The sequence below is a fragment of the Armigeres subalbatus genome, chromosome 2 (genome assembly GCF_024139115.2).
Source record: "Armigeres subalbatus isolate Guangzhou_Male chromosome 2, GZ_Asu_2, whole genome shotgun sequence".
Taxonomy (NCBI): Eukaryota; Metazoa; Arthropoda; class Insecta; order Diptera; family Culicidae; genus Armigeres; species Armigeres subalbatus.
In genome coordinates, this window is record NC_085140.1 from 450,942,700 (window position 1) to 450,961,538 (window position 18,839).

Consider the following 18,839-nt stretch of genomic DNA (forward strand, 5'->3'; position numbering starts at 1 on the left):
TTTTTTGAGCCATACATTCAAAAGTCACTAATTTTATGTCATATGATCACACACTTACTCTAGTACACAATTCTTGTTCTTGTCCCGAATAAAGGGGCGCCCTCTTCAGAAAAATTGAAAAAAGTTTTTCCCATACTAATTTGAGCCACCCTAATGATCAACCAAGTCGTAAATGATGTATCCGAGCATCGCTAAATATCTCAGCAGCTCAATTGTGCCGATAAGTTCCAGTCATAACTTTCACAAGCTACACACTTAGTTCAGCTCGGCATTTTTTCGTTCTTTTGCCGAGATCCGCACAGCCGAGTGCTCGGTTCAAGACTTGCTTCTGATATCTCAGCTGAAAAAGTAATGTGTTCACTGTGGCACTCAAAGGAACTGCAATAATCAAACGTCCATTCAGCCGATATTTCAACTTTTGAACTTAAACCAAGATTTGCACAGCCGAGATCGGTGGAAAAAATTAAGTGTGTACTTACAGACCTTTCAGGTTCCCCAACCAAGTCCTGAAAGATACATCCACCCATCGTTAAATATTACAGCCGATCCATTAAGTTGATAAGAATATACTCATGTCTTTTTAAAGCTACTATGGACCTTTTTGGCTCTCCAAAGCGTCCTGGAATTCGTAATACATAATCTACACCAGGCCTGCCCAACCTTTTCAAGCCATGGGTCAATTTTTAGAATTCACACTTGCTGGCGGGCCAGAAAATATTTTGTACATAACTTTTTAAATATTTTCAAAATAATTTTTTTTTTTTCATTTTCCAGAAAAACTAAACACGATTTAATTGCGTTCAAACAATCTTTTTTGCTTGTCATAAGACGAGTTTATACAATCCCATTGAATTCCCCCACTTCTTAATCTTTTTTTGTTTATTTCGATTTCGTCGATCTATTCACACCGTTAAAAACATGGAAATCGTTACTTTACCAGCATATTGAACAGATTTGCATGAATTGTTTTCAACAGGATGAGAGAAACGTACCGGATTTCAGCAACCCACTGTGCCAAGGCGCTTTATGTTCAAGTCATTCCCAAGTAACATTTTTAGGTTTTATATCGCTCTTCAAGACCATAATCTACTCTTCAAGAGTGTTACAAAACCAGTATAAAACCAAAATGTTACTAGGGTTGATATCTGCTAGAAAAGCCAATTCACTTATCTTTTCAGGATCATTCAGCAGTGGTTTTCCTTTATCTTGTAAAAGTAGTCCCATTTTCTTTTCGAAAAGAATAAAATCTTTCAAGCATTTAATTCGCAATAATACAGTATTCGGCTTTCATTTTCGTTAACATCAATAACAGTTGGTGGGGGTTGAGTCGATTGTTTTAACAACGAGCGTCAATAGTTGAGGAATGTTCATCGTTTTCGCATATCGATTCTTTTGGTGGCAATGGCAGGGAAATATCGCCATATCTATGTGATTGTATTTTCTTGCTCAGAGTTGTCACAATGCCTTTGTTCTTTCCTGTCATTGCTGGTGCTCAATCGTAAGGTCACTAAAGTTTTCGAAGGAGAAACAAAAGTTCTTTTACACAGGTTTTAACAAATCTCAGGTTTATGAAGCTGGTGGCTTCTTCACGTGAAGTAGCTTCCAACTCTTCTGTGAGAACTTTACTCTTCAGAGTATTCACCGTGTTCCGCGCAAACTAATGCTACTGAAGGAGGCCTTCCTTAGGACACGATGTCAACAACAGCCGAAGTGCATTCCTTACCAAGTTCACCGTCCTGGAAAGGTTTCGGTTCGTACTGCATTTTTTGACTTCGTATTAGATTGCGTTAAAAGTGTTTGTAGCTTCTATAATCTTTCCCCAAGTAACATTTATAACGCTCTTGAAGACCATAATTTTCTCTACAAGAGTGTTATAAAACCAGTATAAAACCAATATGTTACTAGGGATTGTTCCAATAATTTGAATCAATAAATGGAAATTTAATTTGAAACCTTTGAAATTCTATCAATTTTTGCTTTCTACCTGGGCCTTTTCAAATATCATATTTCATAGAATGCTTGGAATCAGATGTTATTCCTTCAATATAGCAAAAATTTCCGAACAAATCAATCATACCGGCTTTCCTCTTTTTCAACGTAAAGATAACCTACTTCGACCAATCTTTATTGAAAACACGATATTCCACCATCAACCATTTGAATTTTGTATCTTGGGGTCGCTAATGCAATCATTTCAAATTATATAAAATATTATTTTTAGTTTCAAACTAAAATTAATGGTTTTGCAGCGTGAGCTTGGCTTAAAACTTACATATTGAATAATGAATAGTAATAAAAAATCTGGAGCCAGACTGGCGGGCCGATTATGAGGTTATTTTTCTTACATGCCGCAGGCCACAAAAAATGGAGCCGAAAGCCGCATCCTTCACGATCAACCAAGTCCTGAATTATTTTTATTAGGGAGTGAGTGCTAGTAATCAGGCTTGTAAAATGTCATCTGCATGTCATTTGACTAATTTGTTCATAACTTTCTTCAGAAGCCAAATTTATTCCGTAATTTTAGATGTACTCATAACGCTTGAGTAGGGCTATATTTTTGTCCAAGGGTACATTGCTCTAAATATTACATATGAGGCCGGATAGTGAAAACTCTCCAAAATGTCACGTGTCATTTGACATAATGTCATTTGAATGACATTTTGCCTCCCACGCCTCAGATTACATATTTACAGCAATGTCTTGTTAGACAAAGTTGTAGGCACATTTAAGCGCTATAAGCTCGTCATACCTCAGGAATGCTGGCTATCTTCAGAAAATAGTTCTGGGAAAATTATACAACCGAATGCAAATGACATTTTACAACACTGCTAGTAATGGACCCCTTAAGGACGGAAATTTACTTCAATCGATTCGCTAGAGTCAAACTCATGACATATTGCCATTCTGTAGCACCAGATGACAAGTAACAGTTATCAGCAATGCGTTTCGTACATAAGACATGCTAAACATTCATTTTTACTTCCAAAATAAATATTTTAAAATAATGTAACCAGATTGCCTATTATGGCCATCCAAGGACCATAATACGCAACATAGAGTTTGTTTACATACGTATTATGGTCCCCCCATTTGATTTACATGTTCCATTTCCACATGTTCCTGTTGCCTATTATGGACCCCCCTTGTGTGCTAGTAATGGACCCTCTAACGTATTTACTTTTACAAATTAGTTAATATAACTTAATTTTAGTATCCCAAGCCAAAACAATTGCATGGAACAACTACCCTGATATGTGAAGCAACTTTATCCAATGGAAATTTGCAGGAAATCGTTGATTCCAGCGTTAACTTTTGGTTTTTGTTCAGGGGGTCCATTATACGCACGGGGTCCATTACTAGCGGGGTCCGGAGCAAAACCGAATGTAATGTCTTGCCTCCTTGCATGCCGAACGCACGCGCATCTTCCTCGATTCCACACAGCCAGCAAGAGCGGACCCCGGACTCAACGTCCTCTTCCAGGTTCTTTGCTAAACATGACTTTTGTTGGTCTTTCTTCCGGCATACGCACTACATGTCCAGCCCACTGTTATCTGCAGCCTGCCGATGTCTGCATTTGTGTACACTTGTACACCATTCATCATTTTCCACCTGTCGCCAAGTATTGAGCGCATTATTTTCCGTTCAAACCCTCTGGGAATCCAAATCAAATGAGACCAGATTTAGTCACAATGTAGTTGATGGAACAATTTGTTCCTGAATTGTGCTGCTCGGAACAGTCTGCATCTTTTAACGTCCATGCTTCATGGCCGTACAGGGCGACTTGACGAATCAACGATGTGTACAGAGCTAGTTTTGTTCGTGTCTGTAGGCTGCGAGATTTTAGCTGGCTACACAAACCGTAGGAAGATCTACTTGCAGCCGCAATAAACCTTTTCTCCTCGCGGCTAACGTCATTATGACATGTGTTGTCAACGAGTGTTGCAAGATATATGAATTCGTCGACAACCTTAAATCGTATCCCATGCATTTCCACCTCGGGACCAACACCGTTTGGACTGCAATATTCTCTGCCAGCCACCAAGTACTTAGTTTTGAAAGAGTTTGTGATCAGTCCTATTCTTTCAGTCTTCCATTTGAAAGGCAGGAAAGCCTCTTCTACTGTACTGTGATCTAAACCAATGATGTCGATGTCATCCGCAAAACCAAGAAGCATGTAAGACTTGTTGATGATGGTTCCGTTTCTTTGCACACCAGATCTTCGAATTGCACCTTCCAGAGCTATGTTGAATAGCAGATTAGAGAGCGCATCGCCCTGCTTCAATCCATCTAACGTCACGAACGAATCGGATGTCTCACCAGATATTCTGACGCTTGATTTGGATCCATCCAGCGTCGCACGAATCAGCCTAATAAGCTTTGCCGGAAAGCCATGTTCTAGCATTATATGCCACAGTTCGCTCCGTTTCACAGAGTTATACGCTTAGGGTGGTCTAACCGGTAGTCCCGAAACCGGTAATACCGATATTACCGGCCAATTTCGAATACCGAAAATATCAGTATTGAAGACGGAAAATACCGGTATTTTCGGTATTTCAAATTTTGCTGTCAATATGAAAAATCTTAAATAGTTTTCCCCTACATTCACGTATATCAGTCAAAGACTCACAGTGCAACAAACACAACAATTGCTCACAGAATAAATAAATTTATGCACAAATAAACACCATTAACGACGATCACCTTAAAGCAAAAATCGATCAACATCGTCATTAATCATAATTGTCAATTTCTTTTTAATTCAATGAACTTTGTTTATGTCGTCGAGAACTTTCCCGCAATATATTGATATTATGAAAAAGATACGTGCCGTAGTAATTCTTTTCCGGAGATCACCTGTGATAAATAATTTGCTGTAAAAATATGTTCGTTCTGAATTCGGTAAAGAAAATGTATTGATGGCTGATACCAAGCCACGTTGGAATATAATGTTATTCATGCTTAAACGATTCTATTTGTTAAAGGAATCCGTTCAAAAAACTCTAAGCGATTTGAGGCTACAATCCAAATACAACTTCAGTGAAGGAATAAATCAAGCCCTCGAACCTGTTCAAGCTGCTGTCGTACTACTCTGACGTGAGTTCTGCAACTTTGCACAGTTATATGAAATCGACGATGCCCTTTATTTTATGTTGGAGCAATTATCAAATCAAGCCACAGAAATTGCCGCCAATAACTTATTCGATGCTCTCAAAAAACAAATCCATGAGCAACGATCAAAATATGCCGATCTTTTTGCTTTTTTGAATAATCCTGCAGTGAAGCAATTGATTAGAAACGATTTGGACATTTCCTTAAAGATATCCAGACGAGATCTTGAAACGTCTAATCATTCCAGATGCGATCGTTGAAGAGACTGCAGATACTGCAGTAGAGCAAAATACTTGCGTAGCCGGTGGAAACTACGTTGACGTTAGGATTCTTGCAAGCGATCCGGAAAGAATTTTTCTAAAATGAATCAGAAGGGATTAAGCGAATGTACTAGACACTGATCTTCGACGCTCTTGGCATCATTCGTCCAACTTCCGTTGAACTAGAGAGAGCATGTCCAGTAGCTCGCAACATTTCCAACAAAATCCGAGGCAGATTGGGAGATGCATCATTCAGTATACTATCTGGTTATGTCCACGTGGGTTTCACTTTGCCCACTTCAGCAAGCAACGATTTTAACATTTAAAGTTTATCAATAAATATTGTTTATAACACAAAAGTCCAAATCAAAAGTTTTTTTTTTCATATTTCTGAAAATTTCACAAATACCGGAATTTTACCGGTCTAACCGGTATTGACTACACCAAATACCGTTTTTTGTCAAAAATGGCCAATACCGACCACCCTACGTACGCTGCCTTGAAATCTACAAATGATGAGTTCGGAAGTTGTATTCCCAGTGAAGCAGAGTAAACATCTGATCCGTTGTTGAAAACCGTTTCGATATTCGCCGACAAAGGTCTCGACAAACATATGCAGTCGAAAGATTACCTTGTTGGTTGTATTGAGGAGTGTTGTATCACGATAATTATCACTATAGAGTTTGTGCCCTTTCTTGTTGATAGGACATATGAGGCCATCAAGTCAGCTGATATGAGGTGATATGATCTCTATAGGGTCGCTATTGACTTTGTATTGAGCCCAGTGAACTTGGTAAAACAACTGGTTTAAGCTCCAGAATGATTTAAAGGTTTTAGAACATCTGGTTTGAACATATCTAGACTGTAAATCATGCACATGGCCTTTAAGGGCTGTATGTACACCATGGGTTGCTAATATCTTTGATTTGAGCCCAATTTAGTCTGAACTCCAGAATGATTTGAAGAAATTAGAACATTCGGTTTGGACATATCTAGACCGTAAATGAAACACATGGCCTCTAAGAGCTTGTATGGGATGTTATTGGATTGATATCGAGTCCAGTTGTCTTGATAGACCAATTCGTCTGAGCTCCAGAATGTTTTGGAGAACTTAGAACATTCGGTTAATCTATTAAAAGCAAAGGGCATTTGTAAGGACTTGCTTTTCATTATACTGTTTGCATGAATATTCTTAAAATGGTTATCAGCGATCTTTAGCAGGTTTAACCGAGGGGTATTATTTTTGATAAATCTTGGCGAAACTTCCAAAGGAATTCCTGAAACAGTTCCATTGAAATTCATTTAGGAGTTCTTTCATTTAGTAAAATCATACAAAATATCTGAATTCTATCAGATAATTTGTTGGAAGAATTCTTCCAGAAATTTACTGTGCTAAAGGAAGAAATAATTTCAGATGGGATTCCTAATGGAAATTCCGAAGGAGCACTTAAAGGACTTTCGGAGGAATTCCTAAATTAAATTCCGAAGGAATATTGGAAAGAACTTATGAAGGCTTTTTCAACAACACATTTCCAGGCATTTTTTATGGAATTTTTAACGGAATAGAAGATTAAAGCACAGAGAACAGACATGGAGGCTCGGACAAAATTTCTTGCAAAACATGTGTAAAAAACAAACCGAACCGCAACGCCAACGACGTCGACATTGCAACTCACAATCTCATTTTGACAACACGATGGCGCTGCTATGCTCTTGCATGTATAACGACACTAGCGCACAGTGGCATTTTTTGATGACGCTACATTTAGGCTTATTTAAAAAAAAAATAAGCTTTTTGATGATTTTTTGATAGAAATTCCGGATGTATTCCTAAAAGAATTTTCAAAGGAATTACTGGATTCATTTCCGGAGAATGTTTTGAAGAAATCCCTCCGGGAAAGAACTTCTAGCGTAATTTCCAAAGGAATTTTCGGAGGATTTTTAGAATAAATTGGTCGGGGTTCAGCACCAACCGGCTATTTGACTGACTAGTAATATTTTGTTCGCAAAACTAAAACGGAAAGTATTTTCCGTCAAATCATGCGTACATTTGTTGTAGGATATCTTCATTTATGGCGTTAAACGATGTCCCAGACTATCCAAGCCATCGAAAGATGTTCCGGATAACGACGACAGTGACAATCTTTCCCTGTACTTTATAATTTTGTTTGACATTACACAATACCAACACCTCCTTGGTGTCTGAAGCGCCCCTCACTCGGGAAAATCCACACATACTTTATGTAAAAAATCCAAGTATTTTGAAATATGTATATTATAAGTCAGCACATACTTAATTGCATACAAATCTAGACATGGTTTCTATTACCTACATTATGTTGTGGGCAAGTTGTACGACAGTTGGACAATCGCTGTTTGCAGCAATCGATCCCACACGGAAAAGCACTATTCGGTCACCAAGAGTATATTAGTAACCCTATAACCAGAGACCAGCGGAGACAAAAACTTCACATGTCCTCCCTTCCTACCTGAGCGTTTATGTCGCCGATGACGATTTTGACGTTCTGCAGTGGACATCCATCATAATGTCTGCTGCAGCTGTGCATAGAACGCTTTTTTCTCGTCGTCGGGTTTGTCCCTTTGTGTGGGCACTGCACGTTGATGATGCTATAGTTCAGCGGTTCTCAACCTGGGGTACCTCGAGCAAAAATGCGTAATGGCAGACGTATTACAATACCAATTCAAAACTTATTGATGAAGTTTTGATAATTGTGTATTTATTATATCATAATTTTGTCTTGGGCATAATATGCATGATGATTAGTAAATCAAAGCCAAATCTTCAACCAGCACAGTGTTTTTGAAGGGCTACGGAACAAAAGATAAAACGGACAAAACGTCTAACGCGCAAATTTTTAAAATCTCCAATGCAATCTTCCTGATCTAAATGAAATGTTGAAAAATATTTTGAGTATATTCTTTTCAACTAAAATCCAGAATCCAAAGGTTCGGAAGCCTTCGTATAAAAGATATATTTCCCATCCGAAAACTTGGCATCTCCGGATTGTCCGCCTTTGTACGCAAGGAATCCTCCTTTCAAGATACTTGGACTCCTTTCAAGTGGCTTGGAATCCTCCTTTCAAGAAGCTTGGAAGCCTCCTTTCAAGAGGCTTGAAAGCCTCCTTTCAAGAGGCTTGAAAGCCTCCTTTCAAGCGGCTTGGAAGCCTCCTTTCAAGCGGCTTGGAAGCCTCCTTTCAAGCGGCTTGGAAGCCTCCTTTCAAGAAACTTGGAAGCATCCTTTCAAGATGTTTGAAAACCTCCTTTTACAAGGTTTGGAAGTCTGCAAGCCTCCTTTCAAGGGGCACCGAAGCCTTATTTTAAGAGGCTCGGAAGCCTTCTTTCAAAAATCTCAGAAGTCTCATTTTAAGAGGCTTAAGGTTCTTATTAAAAGGCTCGTAAGCCTACTTTCAAGAGGTATGGAAGCCTCCTTTCAAGAGGGTCGGAAGCCTTCTTTCAAGATTTTTAGACGCCCTTCTTTCAAGATGTTTCGAAGCCTTCTTTCAAGACGTTCAGAAGCCTCCTTTCAAGAGTCTTGGAATCGTCCTTTCAAGTAAGCCTACTTTTAAGAGGTACAAAAGCCTCCTTTCAAGAGGGTCGTAATCCTTTTTTCAAGAGACTCGGAAAGCTATTTTCAAGAGGCTCGTAAGCCCACTTTCAAGAGGCTCGAAAGCCTACTTTCAAGTGGTTCGGAAACCTGGGGTGGCATTGTGCATCTCGATTCGAACGTAATTCTATCGAGTCGAACATGCTTGGCATTACGGCTTTCGATTCGATCTCGAAAACGACTCATCGTTCGAGTATGGTCGAGGAGGTACAAGAATAACGAGATGTTTTGGCATTATGGAGACTCGATAGCACACTGAAAAACGACTCAAGTCGAATGAAAATCACTCGTCACCTTTATAGCTTTCGAATGTTGTTCGAGAGTCATTTCTTGCTGAAAGTTTTTCATTATATTCGTTATTATTTCTCTACAGGAAGAGTATAAATGTTTCATTATTGTATCTTGAAGGAAAGAATGTCATTAGTATACCTACTTTTATAGTTTCCAGACAATATGCAACCTCTAATTATCCCGAAATCCTCGTAAAAACATCTTCAACTTGAATCGTTTTTTTGCGGTTTTCACGTATTTCTTGACAATTTCGATAAACCGCGTGAAAAATGTATGGGGAAAATCTGCGTAAAAACGTATATATTCCAAAATCTACGTAAAATTAGTTAAATAAAAAAAACGCGCAAGAGATGATCCAAGTGCATCTAACTAAAACACATGGACACATCAAAGTAATTTATTATCGAATCCTTTTTTAGCTTTAAATTATTTAGCTCAAAATTGGATATGTGGCATAAACTCGAATAAATATAATAAATGCTAAAGCATTTGATGAGTTTGATTGCTCTACGCTTGCGGTCGCGTGTACTCAGACGACTAATCACAGTGGAAGACCGACACTTGATTACAATTAGAGCAATCAAACTAAATAAATGCTTTAGAAAAGCCATGCACAGCCAAGACATTTAACAAAAACAAAATGGTTTTCGTACGGCCGAGAATTGCTTATAATTTATTATAACTTATAATTTGTGTCGTAACTATATCTCAATTTATAAAACATGTCGTATCGGCATAATGTTTTAATCGGTTTCAACTGCTCAATAAATAATATTGCTTTTATAGTCACTGAGCACGATTTGCTTGTTTATAAATTAACTGCCAATTCATGCCATGGAGGATGCCTTTCCAACAGGCAACATGCTACACGCAGATGAAATTACTCTTATTCTCTTTGTTTACTCACATTCGCAATGCGCTGAAGGTTGTCTCTCCAGCGGGCGGCATGATAAACACGGAGACAGCTATCTCTTATTCTCTCTGTTTACATTTCGTTTGACAGAACATACTCGATTGAGCTAGTACAGCACCATTCGAAATCTTGTACTGCGACTGAATGAAGTCGAACGAAATACATAATGCCGCAATTTTTACGAAACGAATGCAAAAACGTACGAATCGAGTGATTCGATTCGAGATGCGCAATGTCACCCCTGATTTCAAGATGCTCGGAAGCCTCCCTCCAAGAAGCTCGTGTCTTGAATTCCACTTTAGATGCCATCCTGGAATCTCCAGCGGAAATAAAACGGTGAGCGCGACCAAAATGCATTCCTCTTTTCTTCACTTATTTCATAAGACTGTCGATTACAAGGATCCAACTGTCAAAAGCCCTACACGCTCTCGGAAAATTGACAAGTTTAGGTATAATACACATAATGATTTTTAGGAGAGTAGGCTGACGATGAACGGTTTACATAAAATTTTCCTGTCACTGTTTTTGCGCAAACTGCAAATTGGATTTTTAACTGATTTTATAACGCGATCAAAATATCTTACTGGAGACGTTTGAACACCTTGGGACAAAAGCACATAACAACAGTCGATGCCACAAAACATTTGAAGTCTGGACACTGACGGAACAATTGACACATATTGGTGATGGAGATGGAAATGCCACCGCGGTGGTGGCGGACCGGTGATCCCCAAACTTTGACCTGGCGCAGCAAGAAGTCTTGGCAAACCTAGAAGCTAAATTTCAATGCTAAATCATCCCATTGAGATCGTCGTAGTCTGCTACAGTGATGCACGGAAAACATTACTACAGGGTGTATGCGAAAGTATTATCAGTCAGAGTTATTTTTCCTCATATATTTTTTAGTATTTTCTATTAGATTCTATTTAGTATTCTTTGAATAATGTGCTAATAAAGCACATACATACATATATATACATATATTTAATCATAATGGCTTCGACTGACGGCCGTTAAAATAAGTTGTGAATCACGTTTAAGTGATGATTTTCGACGTTGAGGAGTCAGATGTACCAAATGCTTTGGACATTGCTTTCTTTTTTCTTGCATGATTGTCTGTAAATTATTTAAGTTTCTAATTACGCGTGTGTTCTCATATTGAAACATAAGCTTTTATAGTATCGGTATGTCTATTACATATGTACAATTATAGATATTCACTTCCTATCGTTTCCGTGAGTATTATTGCAATTTATACCCTCATATTCATCCCTTTAAATTATCGTACAACTCTTTATACTTACGCATAGTTTTTCTTCTTTCATTTTGGGTACACTATGCCATCGTCGGTGGTAATACTGTATACTTGGGCCAATTCAGCTCCGAATGTTACCAGAGCTTTCAAAACATATTCCATCTTATTCTCAGACGAATTCTCGTTTATTATTTCGCACATTACCAATACCGTCGAAGCCCCGCTCTTTTGACAAATCAGGGGCTACTTTGGACATTTTAAAACAAGAATTATAACGAAAATTACTATAAAATTGTCATTATCATCAATCGGGTGTCTTGTTGATAGTTAGATGGCAACTTTCTGTTTCAAATTTGGTATTTTTTCCGTTTAATTTTTTCAAAAAATCAAAAATCCAAATTTGCCCCCGGAGTCAAAAGAAGCCCCGCACGACGGTATACAAACAATTATTCATCCTTGTTTGATAAGCTATGCGTAGATTGAAAGTTTTTTTTTCACCCCTGCAGAAGGCAAAGTTCAAAACCTCTTTTTCTCCAAATCAAGTGCACTTGCCTGCTCCTAAAGTTAGAGTATTAAGTGCCATGAGGAACTCGATTCTACAGGATAAATAACGAAAATATTAAAAACTGTTTATGCTACGTGAAATAATATTTCTTCTTATTGTAACGTACTTATTCTTCATACTAATTTCATCTTACTATATAATCCGATACTTCCTATGACACAGTGAATGTATTTCATATATTAATTTTTTTTTTCCATCCGCTCATTACTTTTATCAAATCCGAGGAGTTTTTATTTTTTTTTTTCATTTTAATATTTATTAATATTTAATATATTCCCCCTTTACATTATGAAGACCAGTAGGACATAATTTTCATTGAATATATGTAACGGCCTAAATTTTTTTTATGTTCATAGGTATTTGTTAAATTCAATGTTTAACTGCTATTTTTATGATGTTTTCATGAATGGATATTATTCTAATTATGTATTATTCTTAATATTATATTGTACTTTTTCGTACATCCATCATACATGTACCTGAAACGGAATTTTATGGAACGGAAAATTTCGGTGGCATGATATTCATTATATACTGTATATTAATTACATTTATCGCATTTCTTCTAATTAATGGTTTTCTGCTATTGAAATCAAGATTACAAACACAGTTTAACCCAATTTGTTTTGGCAGTATTCAATTTTAGCTACATTCGATTTTGGCTACAATTATTACGTTTATAAATTATAAATAAGATTATCACGAAAATTAAAAAAATGTGTTCGAAAAAAGAGTATAGTTTATAAACAGGAAAAACAAAGAAAAAACGGTGTATTATAATATAGTATAGAGTATATACATATTCATTTAAATTTCAATTTTAATCATTCAATTTTATTCAAACGCTCATGCTATTATGTATGATACTGCCATCCGTCTTTTTATTTCATTTTTTCAGAATTCAAGAAGTATATTTTTCGATCTTTGAACCAGAATGAAATATACTCAGAGGATAGCATGTATCTAAAACTAGCTAGTGTTGAAGAAAGATCCTCCATCATTCAGGACATACGAATGAAAACTTGGTGAGAGAATTCCATTATATATATTTACCAATTTATATTGAAACTATATGATTATATACCATAAACCACAAAAAAAAACACAAAACAACCATCAGGGCACCCGATTGAAGCGATTTGGATAGGAAGAGTGGAATCGCCAACTTCCTATTGTTAACATTTCGTGGATAAAGGGCGGGCTCTTCTCCCCATCTATTGGGTCAATCTGGGAAACGAGGGCTAGATTATAATATTGTATGTATGAACTTTCTTCTGGAAGGAGATTCTCTATTCCTCCCGTGGATTCGCATAAGTGTCTCTGCTTATGGAACCACCTCACCCATTTTGGCCCTTCATACAGGAGTCTGATGAAATACAAACAGTAGTATAATCATGATCAAATCGTTTGTCAGATATGGCCAGTGCTATCGGCAGGTGCCTTGCTACAATAGATGGTAGTATCATCATCATCATCATCATCAATACACATAATGATTTTTAGTTAGTTTCCTCATTATTATTATACTCTACAGCTCGGAATTCTTCTTTCAAGAGGCTTGGAAGCATACTTTCAAAAGGCACAGAAGCGTCAAAGGATGCCTTATTTTAAGTGACTCGAAAGCTGTCATTCAAGATGCTTGAAATCCTCTCTACAAGAGGCTCAGAAGCCTCTTATCAAGAGGTACGGAAGCCTACTTTCAAGAGGCTGACAATCCTCCTTCGAAATGGCTCGGAATAATTTTTATCAAAAGGCTTGGAAGCCTACTTTGAAGATGGGGTACCAAAATTAATGCAGAACTTCGAAGAGGTAACTCTTTAGAGAAAGGTTGAGAACCGCTGCTATAGTTGAAGAAATGGCCTTTGATTCTTAGCTTGCACGTACTTGCATGCATTAATTGGCTGCCACCCGTAACCCGTTGGCGCATTTTGCCCAGCGCGTGGTTTCCAGCTCTTTAGTTGAGCACAGCTTTTGTAGCCGCTCGATGCCCGCTTTTCCTCACTTTCTGTCCTGTCCCGCAAATTTCCTACAGGCCTCGTGTCAGGCCTGTTTAGTATTCCATTCAACACTAGGACTTGGGCTAGTGCGCTTTGAGCTTGGTAACTGCCTTCGGATACATGCAGCTATTAATGAAAGATTAACAGAGCTAACTGTCAAACCCTACCACATCCTAGGCAAGTCCACAACTCGCAGTAGACTGGAGAGGGGGCTCTAAGCCTTTGGACATAGTCCTTGATGTTCCTGAAGCCAACAATCTGATAAACAATTTAACAGATTAAAGTGTGGACCTAGCTCTTTTCTGTGCTTTAATACAGACAATCCAAAATGCTAGGCATAAATGACCCATTCGTCCTGAAAAGGTAAAATGATAGAACAACCTTCTTTTTCAAAAATTTTGGCAAATAATTTTAAAACTAATATTATGGTACCCAAATGAGTTTTAAAATGTTATTTAACGCACAGCACACTCCGTGATGACTGGATTTCATCCAGAATTACAAAAACTAATCATCATTGCAAACATCGGCAATAAATACTGAATAAGAACAAACGAGTTATCATTAGCAATAGTTAAATTTTACGTTAACTGCAAAATATGCCCGAATCTTTTATAGATAGGTAAAATTAATCCTCTATACAGATAGCAATTACCTCCACAGAAAATAATAATGAAAAATAAACAGCGCGTAAAACTTGACATGCGAAAATTTACGCAATTGTACGCTGAAATCATCCACTTCCTAACAAGATTGCTTACAACTTGTATGCAATATTGACGATTCATGTCAAATATTGTATACATTTAGGCTATATCCCGTCTGGAATTACGCTAATAATGGTGTTCCATTTATGTGCATGATTTTTAGCGTAAATTTCAGTGGATTTTTCTATCTGTGTCTTTACTGCACCCCGTAGTCAAAGGGTCAACCTAATTGTAATGCACAGATAGAAAAAGTTGTTGAAATTTACACGAAAGTAATGCACATAAAGGGAATGCCAAAAAGAGCGTAAATTTAAACGATTCTATCGCCTGAATGTATGCAATTTCCATTGCATTATGTCACTTTTCATATGATGTATGCTATAGAAACTGACATAATGCTATAGAAATTGCATACATTTAGGTGTACTTGTTGGAAAATATCCATGTACGCCCAAAATAGTTTAATTTTCCACGTCTTTTTTTTTTTACGCGCTTCTTAGTTTTCATTATTTTTTTCTGTGTGCAATACTAAAGTGGTTCGTTAATGAAGCTTGTTTTCCTTGAGCGATTATCTCGCGATTGCTTTGACAGTGATCCAAAGTTACTCACACTGCTGATATTGGAAATAAATAGGATACTACGAATTCGTCTTGAAAAAGTGTGAAAATATTCCGTTGACTACACATTCATAGCAATCGGTTATAATAACTGGGGCCTTCCATAGCTCAACGTTAAGCTGTTCGGCAATAAAGCCATTAATGTTCATGACATCTGGGTTCGGTTCAGGAAATTTCCGAGTGGAATTTTTCCTTGAAACTTGAAACAAGAAAATGCGAGCTGGGACGCGTTATTTTTCCATTATTCACTAATTATTGATGTTAGAACAATTTGAAATTAAAGTTTCTTCGATTACTTGAATATGTTACAGACATATGCAACGTTAATTTGAGGTACACTATCAAACATTATATCCAGCCAAGTTGAGCAAATGCCTATCTGTGCCCGTGCATCCGCAGCGAAAGAACGTGGAAACCCAAATTAGCACAACTAATCTATAAAGCGGCCGGCTGCGATCGGAGCGAGCTTTATTCAATCACCATCCGACCAATCGTACAGTCTGTGTGGACCACTCGGGGCCTGGATCTTGCGTAGTGCACGGCCATCGTAATCTCGTGTGTAATTGCTAAGAAGTCACCACCCTCGTGTGAAGAGTCGGAAGACAACGACCACTGGTCAAGGTTATTGAGAGCAACGTGAGGGAGCGAAAGGTTGCAATTGCAAAAGTGCATCAGCATCGCTAACTAGAATTTCAAGTTCAAGAAGTAAGAAGTTGCTTCGTTGGGGGGAGAAGTGCATCCGATCCGAAGCAGAAGAATAAGTCACAGTGCGAAAACTACTTGAAACGTAGGAAAAGTGTTGCCTTTAGTTGCATCGAGAACGTTGGACAAGAACCAAGAACAAAGAAATCAGTAGTGATGTCGATCAAACGTGATGAAAAGGATATCCCCTTCATCGACCTGGGAGATGGGTTCAAAATCTACGTGCAGGCTGATGAATACACAGATCCCGTCTTGAAAGCTAAAGCCAAAGCGGAACTGAATGAAACACCGGAAACCGTTGAAAAAGCTCTCTCGGAACTGCGATGTCTGTTGAAAGAGGAAAAGAATCTTTTTATTCCGGTGGAGAATGATTCCTTCCTGGTGATGTACCTTCGACCGAATCACTATGACGTGCAGAAAACGTTTCAGATGATTCAGAATGCCTACCGGTTGAAGTCCAAGAGTAAGGAATACTACGAGCACACCCCGAATCCAAGCTCGATTCGGCACGTTTTCGACGAGGGGATGATATGGTTCATGCCGGAACGTGACACCGATGGAGCAGCGCTGTGTGTGGTGGAGGTTGGAAGTGAGTGCGATTTTTTTTTCTCATTGACGATTCCGCGTTTGATAACGATGCTAAACATTTTGTGTGCGAAACTTGTTTTCCCGTTTTACGCCTTGTTGCATGGAGCGGTATCGGTAGTAGACAAACTTTCCAACGGAGTGTGAAGTATTTCATTGAGGTTGTGATGGATAAAAAAATAAACCGGGCCGGCATGATGGAATAGATACATTTTTCCTGAATATGAAATAAGACGTAGAAAGCTTATTCAAATTCCTACATTATGAAATCGTAACCTTTTTTGCGACATATTTTATTGAAAAGATATTCCAAAAGTATTTGGAAAATTGTATTCGACTTACCATTGTGAAACTATTATTAATAATAGGCTTCCTATATAAATTATAATCGTAGAATGGACTATTTTGGCTCAAACTTTGTGGTTTATTTATTGCTATGGTGCATGCTTACTGCTTAAAATAACACAAATTGAGAAACAAAACAATTTGTGCTCCAATAATTTGTTTTTGATTGTGAATGATATGGGTACATGTTATGAATTTAAGGAACAGCAACCCTATATTCAAGCTAACGATAGTTTTACGAAGATAAAGATTTCATCATGTTTGTGTAATATATTGACCTTCCGTATTTCCACGATAAACTCAACAGAAATATCCTCAAAGCATCTAAATCGAAATTATTCAAAATACTGCCCCACTAACACAGCATTTTCAATTTCGCAGAAAAATGGAACACATCCAAGGTGTCAATCGTCGAACTGATCGCCACCATCCGCATCTGCGTCGAATGTGCGCTGCTTGATCCGGAAACCCAGCTGCACGGAATCAAGGTTATCTTCGACACCGAGGGCCTTTCGATGTCGCAAATAGCCCAAAACACTCCGAAGCATGCCTGCATGATCCTGGACTGGGTTCAGAAGGCGTGTCCGTTCCGGTTGCGTGGCGTCCACGTAGTGAACAACTCGATGCTATTCAACATACTGTTCGCCATCTTCAAACCGTTTATTTCGAAAGAACTGCGCGAAAAGGTAATAAATCACAATCAGAATTCATGAGTTCGGTCGATGACCGTTACTAACGGATTTGCTGAGCTTTGTGCTTAGTCACTCTGGTGGGAGTTTTAATTTTCAGCCATAAACTGTCTGTCTGCTTTCACTTTCGTGCCTCCCATCTACTTAGATGAGCATTTAGCACCCATATGTGCATAAAAATCTAGCTTCAACCGTATCAATGAATCATCATTTTTCTTCCCAGATCTTCTTCCACAACAAAGACTGGAAATCTCTCACGAAGCAGATCAGCCCAAGCTCTCTGCGGCCCAAATACGGTGGATCATTGGCGGCTCCCGAGTACAAAGGCCGTCTACTCGGCGATTTTATGCAGCTTTACGACAAACATTTCGATAGTAAGAAACCAGTTTTAGCCTTATTTTTTTTTGCAGAATTTGCTTGGATTCATTCACGGTTCACACTTCCTATTTTTGTCTTGCTTTTATTTTTAGCACTCGATTCGTACGGCTATGTGGATACCGTTGATAGTCAACGAAGATCAAAGTGAGCGCCCTTTTCGTTTCTCCGTTGAGTAGCATTAAAAAGGCCCATTTGCCAACCGCCTACTTGGACAGCGCTCTACATACGTTCGGTAAGCTTTCGATGCTCCGAAATTGAGCCCCTTCAATGCCTCATGACAAAACGCTGACAGTGATAGTTCATATACATTAGTACTTATGTTTATTTATTTGGTGGGAAATTTTTTTTTTGTGGAAGACTCATAAAAACGAAAAATAAATTCTTTGACTTAAAAATGCTGTGTTCTACGTTATACAACGACCGTCCGATGACAAATGCCATCATGGCCTGGCCCCATTTAGAAGGCTTACAAAATAGTATTGAACTAAGCTTGGCTTGGGTAATTAAACCATCTTACCTTTCTTGAACGCTTACGAATGCAAAGCAGATAGATATATGATCATTATCGTAGCCAGAAAGGGCAAGAACACACCCTCCGATTATCACAGGTCAGACATTTAAAAAAAAAGTGCCATTAGCAAGTTGTATTTACTTACATGTTTTCTGTTTGATGAATTCAACTTTCTGAAGGCGTAACTAACCTTCCCATTCGCGAGAACCGAATTACGTCAATAATTTCGACTCGAATCGGGTGATGATCATACCGCCCCAACAAGCGACGAACCGTGCAAGGCGACGGAT

General features: G+C 38.1%; 1 protein-coding gene across 1 annotated transcript; it reads left to right on the plus strand.

The window, feature by feature from the left end:
- The first annotated feature begins 15,793 nt into the window (after nt 1-15,793).
- Nucleotides 15,794-18,422, plus strand: LOC134218200 (alpha-tocopherol transfer protein-like). The gene is made up of 4 exons (XM_062697108.1): nt 15,794-16,630; nt 17,353-17,657; nt 17,884-18,034; nt 18,131-18,422. The coding sequence occupies exons 1-4, from the start codon at nt 16,198-16,200 to the stop codon at nt 18,184-18,186; spliced, it is 945 nt and encodes a 314-aa protein (XP_062553092.1). The 5' UTR covers nt 15,794-16,197; the 3' UTR covers nt 18,187-18,422.
- Nucleotides 18,423-18,839: the final 417 nt, after the last annotated feature.

Bases quoted from the DNA above. Each gene is read 5' to 3' on its own strand.
- LOC134218200 (XM_062697108.1), top strand. From the start codon at position 16,198: ATGTCGATCAAACGTGATGAAAAGGATATCCCCTTCATCGACCTGGGA. The intron at 16,631-17,352 runs GTGAGTGCGATT...TCAATTTCGCAG, and splicing joins GTGTGTGGTGGAGGTTGGAA to AAAAATGGAACACATCCAAG. The intron at 17,658-17,883 runs GTAATAAATCAC...TTTTCTTCCCAG, and splicing joins CGAAAGAACTGCGCGAAAAG to ATCTTCTTCCACAACAAAGA.